Here is a 14,745-nt window from a genome sequence, read left to right as displayed (position 1 = left end):
GGTTCTCGTAGACTTTGGTAACGATGGCGTTCGCATAATACAGCCTAAATCAGTTCAATTTCCTTCTAAATTTAATCACGGCACAGCTGAAAGGAGAATGCTCCCGATTGTCTTGTCGTGGGCTTAACTTTGCACAAAATGAAGGAACTGCTGTAGATCATGCTGTTATTTATCTAGGTTGCAAATTGCTGCTGGACAAGCTTATGTGGCTTTAGGCCAAGTTAGGTCTTTAGCAGGTCTTCGAATCGAAGAACTTGACTGTTCAAAGTTGACTTCGAATAAACCTTGTAATGATGATGCATTAAAAGAAATAGATAGGATGAGGAATGTTACAAATAACTAAGTAAAGATTACACAATTAACTTAAACAATATTTTATCCTACTAAAAATTAAAAAAAATTGATATTTAAATTAAATTTAAGAAGTTCTAAGAACACGCTTTTATTACCTGTTAATAAAACGAACTAAAAAGTAAAAAAAAAAATTAAGAAAAAAAAACTTTTTTTAAAAATAAATTTTTTTATATTGGTTAATAAAATTAACTAAAAAGTCAAAATAAAATTAAAGAAAAAACAACTTTTTTAAAAATAAGCTTTTATTATTGGTGAATAAAATTAACTAAAAAGTAAAAAATAAATTGACTGTAAAGAAATATAACACTTTATAAGTTCATTGTAACCTTTAACGATAATTAGGCTTCTTCGTCTGCGACAAAAAAATTCCATATTGTACATAATTATATATTTTTAACATTAAAACTTTACACCTAAATAATTAAATAAAAATAACAATGTAAGGCACGATAACCACCGAAGAGATCTAAGGCCGAGCTTCTCTTGCAATTTGCGTCGCGCAACTCTTGATTTTCCCTACAAATTGGCCGGACGGGACCTATATGTTTTATGCCGACTCCGAACGTCATGTGCAAGGCAGATGAGTTTTCACTGAGAGCTTTTCATGGCAGAAATACACTCGGAGCACTTGCCAAACACTACCGAGGGGCGACCCCGCTTATAAAAATTTTCTTCTAATTGAAAACCCTTATTTCTAAAATTTTGATTTTGCTTTTTCCGGGGTGTGAACCCAGGTCACACGTTGTGGTAGGCGGAGTACGCTACCATCACTCCACGATGGCCGCCAAAAATTCCATATTGTACATAATTATATTACATATACATATTACATGTTTTTACCATTAAATTTTACACCTAAATTATTAAATCTTACAGTTTATATCACAGTCCTAATTGTTCTAATAAAAGCGTGTTAATTTCTTTTGAGTTGAAAAAAGCGGACTCGCTTCTCGCCTTTGACTTGCGAACCACTCAGAATGTATTTCCGCCATGAAAAGTGTCTCAATTGGTAGGAAAAATTAACGCAAATTTAAGGCCGAGCCCCTCTATTCGGAGGCTATCGTGCCTTGCATTTATTTGTTTAAGCGTTCAGAGTTATAACTCAAGAACCCCTCAACAGTTGTGTTTGCTGAAGACGTCCAATGCCGTGAATACCACTACCATTAAAAGCCCCGTCACATAAGCATTTTATATATAGATGTGTTTAACTCAATCGTATGCATTATGAGTAGATTGCGCGTATTTTTATGGAGAACGGTAGATTGAGCAACACTGGCGCCATCTGACATGAAAAAATAGCCAACTTACAACTTTTGTTGCAAGCAAAGCATAAGAAGAAGAATTTGACATTTGCTTTGGCTAAGAGCATGATGGCATTATAGAAGGTGGCGCACTGTGCATGTAAACACGATTTTAAAGGCAATTTTTACGTCATTTTCCTTTAGCTCTTGTTTTTTTCTCTCTTTCTTTCATTCGCTGAAGAAGTAAAGTGTGACGTTAATGCGCAGATCGAAGCAATTTTGAACTCGTGAATGCACAATCTTATGTGTGTGAATTGTGGGCTAAAAGTGCTGGCACACTTTGTAAGTGAAATTTTTTCCCCAGTCGTTGGCGACTTTTCTAACATTTCTCGCAATTATAAACTACAATATAACAAATGAATACGACACAAAATACTCCCCATCAGGGAGAGAAATGAAATGCTAACCAAACAGTTCCTGTTGAATATCCAGAAATCTGGGCATCCCAACAGACAGCTGGTTGATGAGCCAACACCGCCCAGGGGCTTAAGGAGCAATCTCCGTAAACATTATGGGGAAATACGGCACCTGAGAACACAGCCGTATAAAGCCAAAAAACAGTGCACTCAGTGCACTCCACAAACAGGCGTCGGACCTATACGTCAGGAATTGCCCGGTGAATCCTGTACTCAAAGAACAATACCCTAAACTTGCAGAAGAGGAACGCACACTCCCTAGGGAAACGCGAGTCACTCTAGCTCAACTTCTATTTGGATACTGTAACAGGTTAAACTCTTACCTAACCAAAAACAACCCCGACATATGTCCTGCTTGCAATGTGTCCCCACATGACACCAACCATCTTTTCAATTGTAATGTGGAACCAACGCCTGTAACACCCTTCTCCTTATGTTCCACACTTGTTCAAACAACAAGTTTCCTTGGACTCCCGTTAGGGGATATTCATGACAATTTGTGATCGGTCACACCTATTGGATGGGGCGAAGCACTGTTATAACAACAACAACAACCCAAAATAAGTTAGCAAGTATTTTTGTTGTATAGGGAGAATGTTTAACAGTGCTTCGCGAAACTTTGTATGTGAATGGGCAAAATAAATTGCAATTTCCAAGTTTGTAGTTCCTTTATATGTACAAACGCAACGTATTGGTTGATTATGGTGATTTTACTGTAATGATTAACTTTATCGAATATATATGAAAAATTGGATTGTGCCGCGGCCTTAAGGAAATGAGCGCTGGCAGCTCTGCCATTTGACAATCAAACTATAGCGGTTCTCTTCACGTCCAGCTGTCAAAATAGTTTTTTACTAATTTTTGTCTGCAAGTTGTATACGCCGCGTGAAAAGCCGCTGTTCCAAATTTAATAAATATTTATTGAGTTATTCAGTCAAATCAATTTTAATAAGTTAAATATGGTAAGAAATTGTAAAAATTATAGCTAAGCATAGTTGCGTATCCTACGAAAGCTATCGCCAATGCTTAAAAGGGGGTTGTATGCGAAAGGCATTGTATGAGTCCTTATTAGCTCTCAAAATTTGGCATTTAAATTATAATTAAAACTATGAAATCGAAGTACTAAATATTTGCTAAATGTCCAGTAAGTTCTTGCAATCGGTGTACCTTTTGTGACAGTGGCTGTTGTAATTTACAAATCGAATCTGCTTCACATAACCTCAAAAGAGTCTTCTCGCATGCTCTGTTAATATGGAATTCACAAGAGGTGTTTGGGTGTGTTTTAGAGGTTTAAGCTAAGGCTACACTGCGCTGCAAAATATTCTTCGCATGTATTCTTATGGAACAATTCATACCTAGCGGCAGCAGCACTGCGCTGCGCGACCATGAGCGGCAATGTTGATCAAATAGGCAAAAAAGTGAAGCGCCGCTGCCGCTACATGTCGCAACGCTTAGTGTGTACGCACCTTTACGCCGATCACTTCATCGGCGGCGGCGGCGTAGGCGGCGCGCCGGTGTTCTTACTTAAAAAAGCTTTATCTTTCTATTTAAAAAATAATATTTAGGAAAGGATTTGTCTGTATGTATTTAAGGAAATCACCGTTTTGGCCGTTTCGAAAAGATCCGGGGTTTTTGCCTCAAAACCTTGCAGATCGTTGAAAAATTTTCAGGAGTAGGTCCTTGCGGAGGGATTGTGCCTCGTTCTCTTACTCCAGAGACGCTTCGAACATAGCGCTGATTGTTGTTGTAGCAGTGCTTCGCCCCACCTAACAGCCGCGACCGATCTCAAATTGTCATCAATATCCTCTAACGGGAGTCCAAGGAAATATGCTGTTTCAACAGGGGTGGACCATAATGAAAGGGGTGTTAGAGGCGTTGGTTCCAGTTGGTTGGATAGGTAAGAGTTTAACCTGTTACAGTATCCAGAACGAAGTTGAGCAAGAGTGACACGCGTTTACCTGGGGAGTATGTGTTCCTCTTCCGCGAGTTTTGGATACTTTTCTTTGAGTACTGGATTCACCGGGCAATTCCCGGCATAAACGTCCGACGCCGGTTTGTGGAGTTCACCAAGGACCTGCTTGTGTTTTTTCGCTTCATACGGCTGGGTTCTCAGGTGGCGTTTTTTTTCAAAATGCTTACGGAGATGACTCCTTACGCCCCTAGGCGGTGCTGGCTCATCAATCAGAAGTCTGTTGGGAAGATCAGGTTTCTGGGTATTCAACAGGAACTGTTTGGTCAGCATCTCATTTCTCTCCGTGATGGGGAGATTTCTCGCCTCATTATGCAGATGGTGTTCTGGGGACATGAGAAGACATCCCGTGGCGATTCTGAGAGCAGTATTTTGGCAGGCCTGTAGCTTCTTCCAGTGGGTAATTTTTAGACTTGGCGACCATATGGGTGACGCGTAGCACGTACTTGGCTGGCTAATTGCTTTGTATGTAGTCATGAGCGTTTCTTTATCTTTTCCCCAAGTACTGCCAGCGAGGGATTTGAGGATTTTGTTACGGCTCTGAATTCTTGGAACAATTGCGGCTGCGTGCTCACCAAAATGTAGATCAAGATTTTGGGGTGTAGGACAGTCGGTAGCGTAGTGCCATCGACGTGGATGTTCAAGATGGTCGACATTTGGGACGTCCATGTTGTAAATAAAGTCGCGGACGATTTAGTCGGTGATAATGCCAGGTTTCGCGAGGCGAAAAAACGAGAGATCAGGGAGGTAGCCGTTTATTCTATTGCATAGCTCATCGATCTGTTGGCCTGGGCCTGTGGCCATTATTTTGCAGTCATCGGTGTAGGAAATGATTGTGACTCCTTCCGGTGGTGAAGGTAGTTTAGATATGTAGAAATTAAACAAAAGTGGGGACAGACACCACCCTGTGGCACCCCTTGTTTAATTCTTCTTGGTTTTGAAGTTTCGTTTCTAAATTGCACCGATGCCTGCCGACCACCCAGATAATTTGCGGTCCACCTTTTAAGACATGGGGGAAGGGTAGACCCTTCCAGGTCTTGCAGTAACGAGCCATGGTTGGCCGTATCAAAAGCTTTTGATAGGTCTAGCGCTACGAGTACTGTTCTATGGTTGATTTAAACCGCAATTTATCTGGATGCTAATGGCATTTAGCGCGGTGGTAGTGCTATGGAGTTTTCTGAAGCCATGCTGATGACAGGCTAGCTGCAAATTTGCTTGAAAATAGGGGAGCAAAATGGCTTCAAGCGTCTTTGCTACTGGCGATAGGAGAGGCATCGGACGATACGGCTTGTTGTTGTTGTTGTTGTTGCCACTGCTTTGGATGGTTTAGCGTGACCAATGGCGTCATCAACCTCTTTAGCGGTGATGGTGATTGGTGACGCGCTGAATTTGTGTTTATGTGCGTGTATGTTGGCCCTCCGTCTATCTTTGTCGACCGTAAATGCATTATATATTGTCGGCAGAAAGCGCTCGCTCCTTTTTTCGCATCCGACAGCACTTTATCGCCAAAGGCGATGGAAACTTTGTCTTTGTGTTTAGACGGATTCGATAGGGACTTTACGGTGGACCAAAGTTTACCCACACCGGTAGAGAGGTTACAACCTCTTAGGTGCTCCTCCCATTTCGCCCGCTTGTGTTCATCCACAAGCAATCTGATGCGTTGGTTTATATCCCTTATTTGGGGATCGCCTGGATCAAGCTGTCTTATAAAGTCACGTTCTCTCGCTAAGTTTGCGGCCTCCGCCGGGAAGTGGGGCTGAATTTCGGGATTTCTCCCGGCGGGAATGAAACGTGCCGAGGCGGATTCAGTGAATTGCGTAAGGCACGCTCCCCTTGGCGGGCAGGATAGGGAGGGCAGCAAAGAGGTTGTCTGTAAAAGATTTATATTCGTCACACTTTTGAAGTTTATGAAAGTGCGTTTTTATTTGACGGCGGTACGCTCGAGCGAAATAAGTATAGGCAGGTGGTCGGATGCCAATGTTACCATCGGCTGCCAGTTGACGCAGTTTTCGAGTTCTGCGCTCACGATTGAGATATCTGGCGAACTGTGACAGCTACCTACCATACGTGTGGGGGCATCTCCGTTTATTGTGCAGAACGTCGTTTCTTCTATTTGATCCGCCAACATCTCACTCCTACTGTCCGCCCGCAAATTTGAATGCCATTGATCGTGAAGGGCATTGAAATCGCCTAAGATAATGCGATTGTTGCCAGTGAGTAAGGCGCTGATATTAGGGCGGTATCCACTGGGGCAACAGGTGGCAGGAGGGATGTATATGTTGATGATTTCTAGGTTTGCATCGCCTGACCGGACAGATAGGCCTTGATGTTCTAAGACATTGTCCCTGCGGTCGACGCCAGGATCAAATATATAATATTGCACAGAGTGGTGTATGATAAAAGCGAGGCCGCCTCCATTTCCGCTCTTGCGATCTTTTATGTGGACATACCCAGAGCAGGTCTGCAATGCAAATCTCGCTGTGAGTTTAGTCTCTTGAATCGCAGCAATGCGGATGTTATGCCGCTTCATGAAATCGACTATCTCCGTAATCTTCCCAGTTAGTCCATTACAGTTTAACTGCAGAATTCTGAAGTGCTTTGGGTGGGGGGGGGAGGACGTCGCCACTCTGGGGGTGAGTGACGGGTGACTACGCCTGGGTTAAGGAAGGCTAGGACGCAATAATGTTGTGGCCCTGGGACTGGGCGTCCTTGGGCAAGCATTGGGGTACCCGGATGATTTGGGTTTGCGACCTGGCAACATTGCGCGATGAAACCCGTCGGGGGGTTGCCGTCACGGAGACCAGAACATTTAGGAAAGTGGGACTAAGTAGGGACTAAGAGTATGTTTCCCTGACCTACACGATTGCTGCCGGAAAAGAGGGGGGGGGAAGACGGGGGCAGGGGCTGATGCTCAGCATTGCTACCGACTCTACTACGGTCGGGAAAAATCCCGAGTCGCTCCGGTACATAGATCCGACTCCCTTGGGAAGCGCCTAACGCCGGTCTTTGGAATTGGTACTGCTGTGTCTGCGGAAAAGAAATAGAGATACATAAAATGGCACACTTTTGTCCGTATATCTCGTGCAAAGCGTAGTTTCACCTGGGGGTAACTTTTAATAATCGTCGCAAAGACAATTTCTTTTAACCATTTGCTATTAATGGTATATTAATACTCATGACTCTCGTGGCACAGGGCGCCTTTTTTCGGCTGTTTTTAAGACCTACAATTCCCGATATGCGAACAGTAGCAATCCTGACCACCAGTCGCTCCTACGTCTCCTCCCCCCAGCGGGGCAGGGATCAGAATATACCCGCGGTAGGTATGCCTGTCGTAAGAGGCGACTAAAATACCAGATTCAAGTGGCTGTGTAGCGCAACCCTTCAGGTTGCCAGCGCAATATATAGCTTCTCCACACCCAATTGTCAACCTCACCTATCCGCGGCGAATCCTGTTTCACTAACAGACGAGGCTCTGGCAACCCCAAGCTCCTCATGGAACTTGGGGGTGGGGAGGGAGGGAATGGCCTGAAGGTTTAATGTGGCCACATAAATCGTTCCAGAGATGGTCGGGCTAGCACCTTAATGGTGCTATGGTACCGAAGCGTACCTGATCTGTATCCGGCAAATCGACCATCACATCGATAACACTCCCCAAAGCCTTCGGGGAGCAACCTTATCGCTACAACAACAACAACTACGTCTCCTGACCCTCACACCATATGCCAGCACAGAAGCTATAGGAGTCCGACTTCGAACTCATACCTTCATTGACGTCACTTTCCTAGCAGCTCTAGGTGTAGCTCCAAAGACTTTCTAACGGATGTTTTTACTCGCTATGCTGCCGAGCTACACCAGCGAAACATCTTGAAACGTTAGGGAGCGACTATTCGGCCAAGGATGCCGCCCTCGAAATCGTAAGCAGTCTAAGTGGATGTCATTGTGTAACTCATGGGTGAAAATCGTATAATCCTCGACGCATCTACGTAATTAAAATTTTACAAGGACCCTGGAAAAAATTTTAAAAATTAATGGAACTTGGCGGTGGGGAGGGAGGGATGGCCTGAAGGTTCAATGTGGCCATATAAATCGTTCCCGAGATGGTCGGGCCAGCACCTTAATGGTTCTGTGTTACCGGAGCGTATCGGATCTGTATCCGACAAAGGACCATCACATCGATAACACTCCCCAAAGCCTTCGGGGAGTAACCTAATCGCTACAACAACAACAACCGATTTTAAGATGAAAGCTGTTAACTGCTGTTTTCCGGCCTTATGATATAAGAGCTCATTATGGATGACCGGGTAGCTTCAGTTTTCAGACTAGTTCGACTGTCCACTACGTTAGGGTAGTAGAACACACAGTCATTAGTTCGACTGTCTTGGGAATGTGCTACGTATTCACATTTGTAAAAGGAGCCGTAACGTGTATCTGATATTTAAACTTTGTTGATAGGCTATAATCTATGAGATTCAATTCAGGGTACTAGTTTTGCATAGGGCCGCCAACTTTAGGAAATGTCAAACCGGGAGACTTGGTTGTTGAAGGATTAAGTGTGAAAATCAAAATTAACATTTCAGACGCTATTGTATAGTTTCGCAAATAAGCAACAGATGTTTGAATGTAAGCCCAGGGATTTTTCAAACTCTTCTCATACGTACCTATATCCCCAACTTAAGCATGAGTTAAGGATCATTTCAGGAGTTTTTATGCCCCTAGAACCTACTAAAGGATTTTGCATCACTGATTTCGCTTATTCTTTCAGCCAATCGCAATATGAAATTTTAAAAAAATCGGCACCTTTTTCGGGTATTTTGCTTTTTTAACAACTTAAGGACAATTTGAAAACATGTTCACCTTGGGTCATTTTATTTGAATTCATTGTTAATTATTAATTTTTTGAAAAAGAATATGCAAAGTGACCATATAAATCTATTATATAACTTTTCTTTTAGTGTTTTGTTTTAATAACTTTGTGAATTGGAACGCGCTAATTTGTTTAAATAACATTTGAGCAGTTAGAAAGAGTTAAATTTCGCAATTAGATTCTTATAACTGGCAGTGATGCGCATCCGTTGATACCACTTTCTAAATGGCCTAAACAGTCTTAAACGAGTAGAAAATATATTAACGCTCCAGACGCCGCCCCGCGCCGATATTTTTGACATTCGGAGGCGGCGTATATGTCTAGTGTGTTTAACCTCAATCACAACTCCTTTGTGTTTGCATTTGAGTCGTGCTGTCTCCCAAAACATCAAATTATCTTTTCACTTATATGTGTGATTTAGCAAAAACCCTTTCCTTTTATATACATATTTGTAGCAACCCCAAATCGTGCTATTAAAGGAGGGTACCGATACCTCTCAAGGTAAACCCCAACTAATATCCAACATCAATGCCTGTCAATCAATTGTGGACGCTGTACGCACGACATTGGGTCCACGCGGTATGGACAAGCTTATTGTTGATTCCAGTGGTAAGGCCACAATTTCAAATGATGGTGCAACCATTATGAAACTGTTGGATATCGTGCATCCAGCCGCTAAAACTCTTGTCGACATCGCCAAATCTCAAGATGCTGAGGTAAGTTTATTGTTATATTAGAAAGTGTAGAATAAAAATGTTTTTCTTATCAGGTCGGCGATGGCACTACTTCAGTTGTACTTTTGGCAGGTGAAATTTTAAAGCAAGTTAAGCCATTTGTTGAGGAAGGTGTACATGCACGTATTATCATAAAAGCTATACGTAAGGCATTACAATTATGCATGACCAAAATCAATGAGATGGCTGTACATGTCGAGGCGCAATCAAAGGAACAACAACGTTCTTTATTGGAAAAATGCGCGGCCACAGCAATGTCCTCAAAACTTATTCACCAACAAAAAGATTTCTTCTCCAAAATGGTTGTGGACGCTGTACTTTCCTTAGATGAACTTTTGCCACTAAACATGATTGGCATTAAAAAAGTATCTGGTGGTTCGTTAGAAGAATCTGAACTTGTTTCAGGTGTTGCCTTTAAAAAAACATTCTCGTATGCTGGTTTTGAAATGGCACCCAAATCATACAAAAAATGTAAAATCGCGTTATTAAATATTGAATTGGAATTGAAGGCTGAGCGTGATAATGCTGAAGTGCGTGTTGATAACGTTCAAGAGTATCAGAAAATAGTCGATGCTGAATGGCGTATTTTGTACAATAAACTAGATAAGATTCATGAGTCAGGCGCTAATGTTGTCCTATCCAAACTTCCAATTGGTGATGTTGCCACACAGTACTTTGCTGATCGTGATATGTTCTGTGCTGGTCGTGTACCAGAAGAAGATTTAAATCGTACAATGAAAGCTTGTGGTGGTGCTGTTATGGCTACAGCTAATGATATTAATCCAAGTGTTTTGGGTGAATGTGATTACTTCGAAGAGCGTCAAGTTGGTGGTGAACGGTTCAACATCTTTCAAGGTTTGGTAGTGGATTTGTCATTGATTTTATTTTCATATTTTGTAATTATTTAAAGGTTGCGTTAATGCAAAAACATGTACATTGATTTTGCGTGGCGGTGCCGAACAATTCTTGGAGGAAACTGAGCGTTCGTTACATGATGCCATAATGATTGTGCGTCGTACAATTAAACATGATTCTGTTGTTGCTGGTAAGTCAAATAAAAATTAAAAAAAAATGTCTAATCTTAAATTGTTAAGTAATATTATGAAAAGATAGTGCAACCCCCAAAGTAAGAAAAAACTAAAAAATGTGTGTCGATAAAATGATAATTACTGCTTTTGATTGTTAGTTTTGAAGCATCGTCTTCGAGTGCCTTCTGGTCTTATACGTTTGAGCTACGGGAACACATAGCCCAAGAAATCATATACTCTAGGTACAGAAATGTGTCGTTTCTTTTGCCAACTACCTGTAAGGCGTTAAACTGATCGGAAACGTCACCGTGGACTCGAGTGTTATGTGGCTCAGCCCCATCACAAAACAATCAAATCATATTTGTACCACCCAAGTAAACGAGGGATTCAAGGGGTTGATAAGCTCATTAAAAAGCTGTATAGCTTCAGAGCTTTAGAAAGTTAGGACTCAGTCGTCTGTTAATTACATACGGATAATCTTTTGCAGCTCCTTCCGTTGCAGGAGAAGCATTTAGAGTCGTGGGGTTAAGCCCCGTTACACAAGAAACAAGGAGGAGACTAATTGGCGTTTTTGATTGAGCTATATTTTTTCACTCAGCTAACAGTAGGCCACGATTTTACTTTGAGTTTTTACATCTGCCAAAACTAGATTAAGTACTGAATGCCTAAATTTTGTTTGCAAAAGTCCCTGAAGGACGGTGTACTAACATTTGTCGTATAATTAATTTAGTGGTGGGCTTTAGTCATTATTGCTTTAAGGAATAAAAGGCAGGCACATGGTGTAGTAATATGAATAACTTGGTTTGTTAATATATTTTTTATATTTATTAAATATTATTAAACACAAATAATAAATAATAAATAAATATTTATTAAACACAAAGTTAAATGAAAATAATAAGAACTACATTACTCCCCCTTCCAGAGAATTAACATTAAATAAATTAAATGTGACTTTCTTTTTTGTTCCAATGTTATTGTGATTAGAGTTAGAATTGTTAGGCAACGTTTCAATTATCGCTGGTTTTAGCCTGTCAATCGGGATAGTTTTGATTTCCTTATCAATTTCAATTTTAAAATACTTCTTGTTTTTTTCAAGTACCTTGTATGGACCTTCATACGGTTGTTTTAAACGACCAAAAACAAATGTACATGTTTGTAAATCTTTCGGAACATAAAAACCAGCATTAGAGTTATGATGATTTAAACTCAAATGAACATTTCTGAATTTTTCACGTAATTTACCCAAAATTTCATTTGACGATGAATTTTCAGATGTGGGAACAATAAGTTTCTCCGGGCAATCGTAAATTTTTTCCAAGAACCATTTCAGCCGGTGTAGCTGAAATGTCTTCTTTAAATGTTGATCGCAAGCCTAACAGTATTAGAGGTAGCTCACCATACCAATCTCTGGTTCCATTTGTAGCCATTAAAGAAGATTTCAATTGCCTATGAAATCGCTCTACAATGCCATTTGCTTGAGGATGATAAGCTGACGTTGTAATTTGATGGCTGCCTAATAACTTTGTTAATTCTTTAAACAATTTTGAAGTAAATTGAGCACCCTTACCCACTTCAGACATCGTATGCTAATATCTGATCGCCAGTTCTTCATTAATTCCATACGTCTTTGGAACTCGCTCCCTTCTAGACTTAGGCTTATAAGCAATGCTCTGCTCTTCAATAAAGAATTAACAAGTTTCTATAATAACCTAGACAATTAAAATACTGATTCCTTCTAAGCAAATGTACTCTATCATTCCTTTATTTATCTATTTACTATTTATTAAATATATTATTTGTTGTAACCTTTTCTTAGCCATAGTCATTAGCTTTAAGTTTCAAGATTAGATTGTTCCTATTTTATGCCTTTTACCGACTAGCACTGTAAAATAATTTTTGTCAAATTGTTGTGCTGGGATGAATTGCCTAATAAATACAAATACAAATACAAATACCCTGATCAGTAGTTATATCTAGAGGTATACCAACCCGTGGTATATATTCACGTAAAAATTTATTTGCAATTGCTTCTGCAGAAATTTCCCTTAATCCGTATGCTTCTGGCCAACGCGTGAACCTATCGATAATAGTCAAAATATAACGATGTCCTTTTGAAATAGGTAAAGGTCCTACAATATCTAAATGAATATGTTCGAATCTTTTGTTCGGTATTGAAATTTTACTAACTGCTGCCTTCGTATGTCGATAAACTTTAGATTTTTGACAATTATTACATTCCTTTGACCATTTATTAATTTCTTTATTCATGTTTGGCTAAAAATATTTTTTAATAATAAGACGGCGAATAGCTTTAGTACCCGAATGCACTATCCCATGTAACTTATCAAATACTGTTTTGCGTAAATTATTTGGAACGAACGGTCTAGGACAATCTCCGGATGATTCACACCATATATTGAAATTTAAAACAGGAATTTTAACTAATTTTAAATTTTGAAATGATTGTTGAGATACAAGATTGTTTAGTTCATCATCTTGTTGCTGTTCCTTTTCTAAAATTTTAAAATTAAGTTCTGAATTTTGAATTGCCTCTATTTCAAATGCCCTAGATAAAGTATCAGCTACCACATTTGCTTGTCCAGTAATATACTGAATATCACTTGTAAATTGTGCAATAAATTCAAGATGTCTGGTTTGTCGTGGACTTCGTTCAGCTTTTGAATTGAGAGCGAAAATTAAGGGCTTATGATCAGTAAACACAGTGAATTCTCGTCCTTCTAATAGATATCGAAAATGTTTAATATTAAGATAAATAGCTAATAGTTCTCTATCAAAAGCACTATATTTCATTTCAGCTGGAGATAGTTTCTTCGAATAAAATGCGAGAGAGTCAGATTTATTGTTAAGATTTTGTTGTAGAACCGCACCGACTGCCGTATTGGATGCATCTGCAGTTGAAGTTAATTTTGCATCTTTGCTAAAATGATTTAACAAGACCTTAGATGCAAATTTATCTTTAATGCATTCAAACGCTTTAATAGATTTATCATCCCAAACTAGAATTTGTCTCGGTTTTTACTTGATTTGTTAATTAACTCATATATAACTCCAGTAAATTCTGCTAATTGTGAAATATATCTATGATAATAATTAACTATACCAATAAACTTTTGTGTTTGTTTAATTGATTTTGGTAGTTCAAAATCTCGAATAGCTTTTATTCTATCTTCAGATAGACGTATTCCTAACTCAGAAATACTATGCCATAGAAAATCAATTTTAGTAACACCAAAAATACATTTATTTGGTTTAACATTCAAACCATATTCAGACAAACGTTCAAAAAGTATACGCAGATCTTTAAAATGTCGCTCTTCACTCTAACTTGCAACTAACAGATCAACAATGTACGTGAAAACAAAATCTAATTCACCTACGACTTCATTGATGAATCTTTGAAAAGTTTATGCTGAGTTCCTCAACCGAAAGGCATTCGAATGAATTCAAACATACCAAAAGGAGTAGTAATCGCTGTTTTATAAATATCTTCTTCTGCCATTTATATTTGGTGATACGCTCTAACAAGATCCAACATTGAAAATATCTTTTTATTTCTTAGATTCATATTAAAATCCTGAATATGTGGTAAAGGATAGCGGTCAGGAACAGTAACAGTATTAAAAATAAAAAAAAATAAATGTAAGGCGCGATAACCTCCGAAGAGATCTAAGGCCGAGCTTCTCTTCCAATTTGCGTCGTGCTCCTCTTGATTTTTCCCTACAAATTGGCCGGACGGGACCTACATGTTTTATGCCGACTCCGAACGGCATCTGCAAGGCAGATGAGTTTTCACTGAGAGCTTTTCATGGCAGAAATACAATCGGAGCGCTTGCCAGACACTGCCGAGGGGCGACCCCGCTTAGAAAAATTTTCTTCTAATTGAAAAATCTTATTTCTAAAATTTTGATGTTGCTTTGCCCGGGAGTTGAACCCAGGGCATACGGTGTGATAGGCGGAGCACGCTACCATCACACCACGGTGGCCGCCACAGTATTAAGTCTTCTAAAATCACCACAGGGACGCCAATCATTACTCTCTTTTTTTGGTACTAAATG

General features: G+C 39.8%; 1 protein-coding gene across 1 annotated transcript in view; it reads left to right on the top strand.

The window, feature by feature from the left end:
* Positions 1–2,882: 2,882 nt before the first annotated feature.
* LOC137252613 (T-complex protein 1 subunit eta-like) overlaps positions 2,883–14,745 on the top strand; it is a 114,469-nt gene continuing 102,606 nt past the window's right edge. Inside the window, exons 1-4 of the mRNA XM_067788599.1 lie at positions 2,883–3,033; positions 9,360–9,620; positions 9,674–10,493; positions 10,549–10,683. Coding sequence (XP_067644700.1) covers positions 3,031–3,033; positions 9,360–9,620; positions 9,674–10,493; positions 10,549–10,683 — 1,219 coding nt within the window. The 5' untranslated portion in view covers positions 2,883–3,030. The remainder of the gene's footprint in view (positions 3,034–9,359; positions 9,621–9,673; positions 10,494–10,548; positions 10,684–14,745) is intronic.

Source organism: Eurosta solidaginis, chromosome 1 (genome assembly GCF_040869045.1).
Source record: "Eurosta solidaginis isolate ZX-2024a chromosome 1, ASM4086904v1, whole genome shotgun sequence".
Classification (NCBI taxonomy): Eukaryota; Metazoa; Arthropoda; class Insecta; order Diptera; family Tephritidae; genus Eurosta; species Eurosta solidaginis.
Note: the sequence above shows the minus strand (reverse complement) of the source record. Positions and strands in the feature narration are given on the sequence as shown.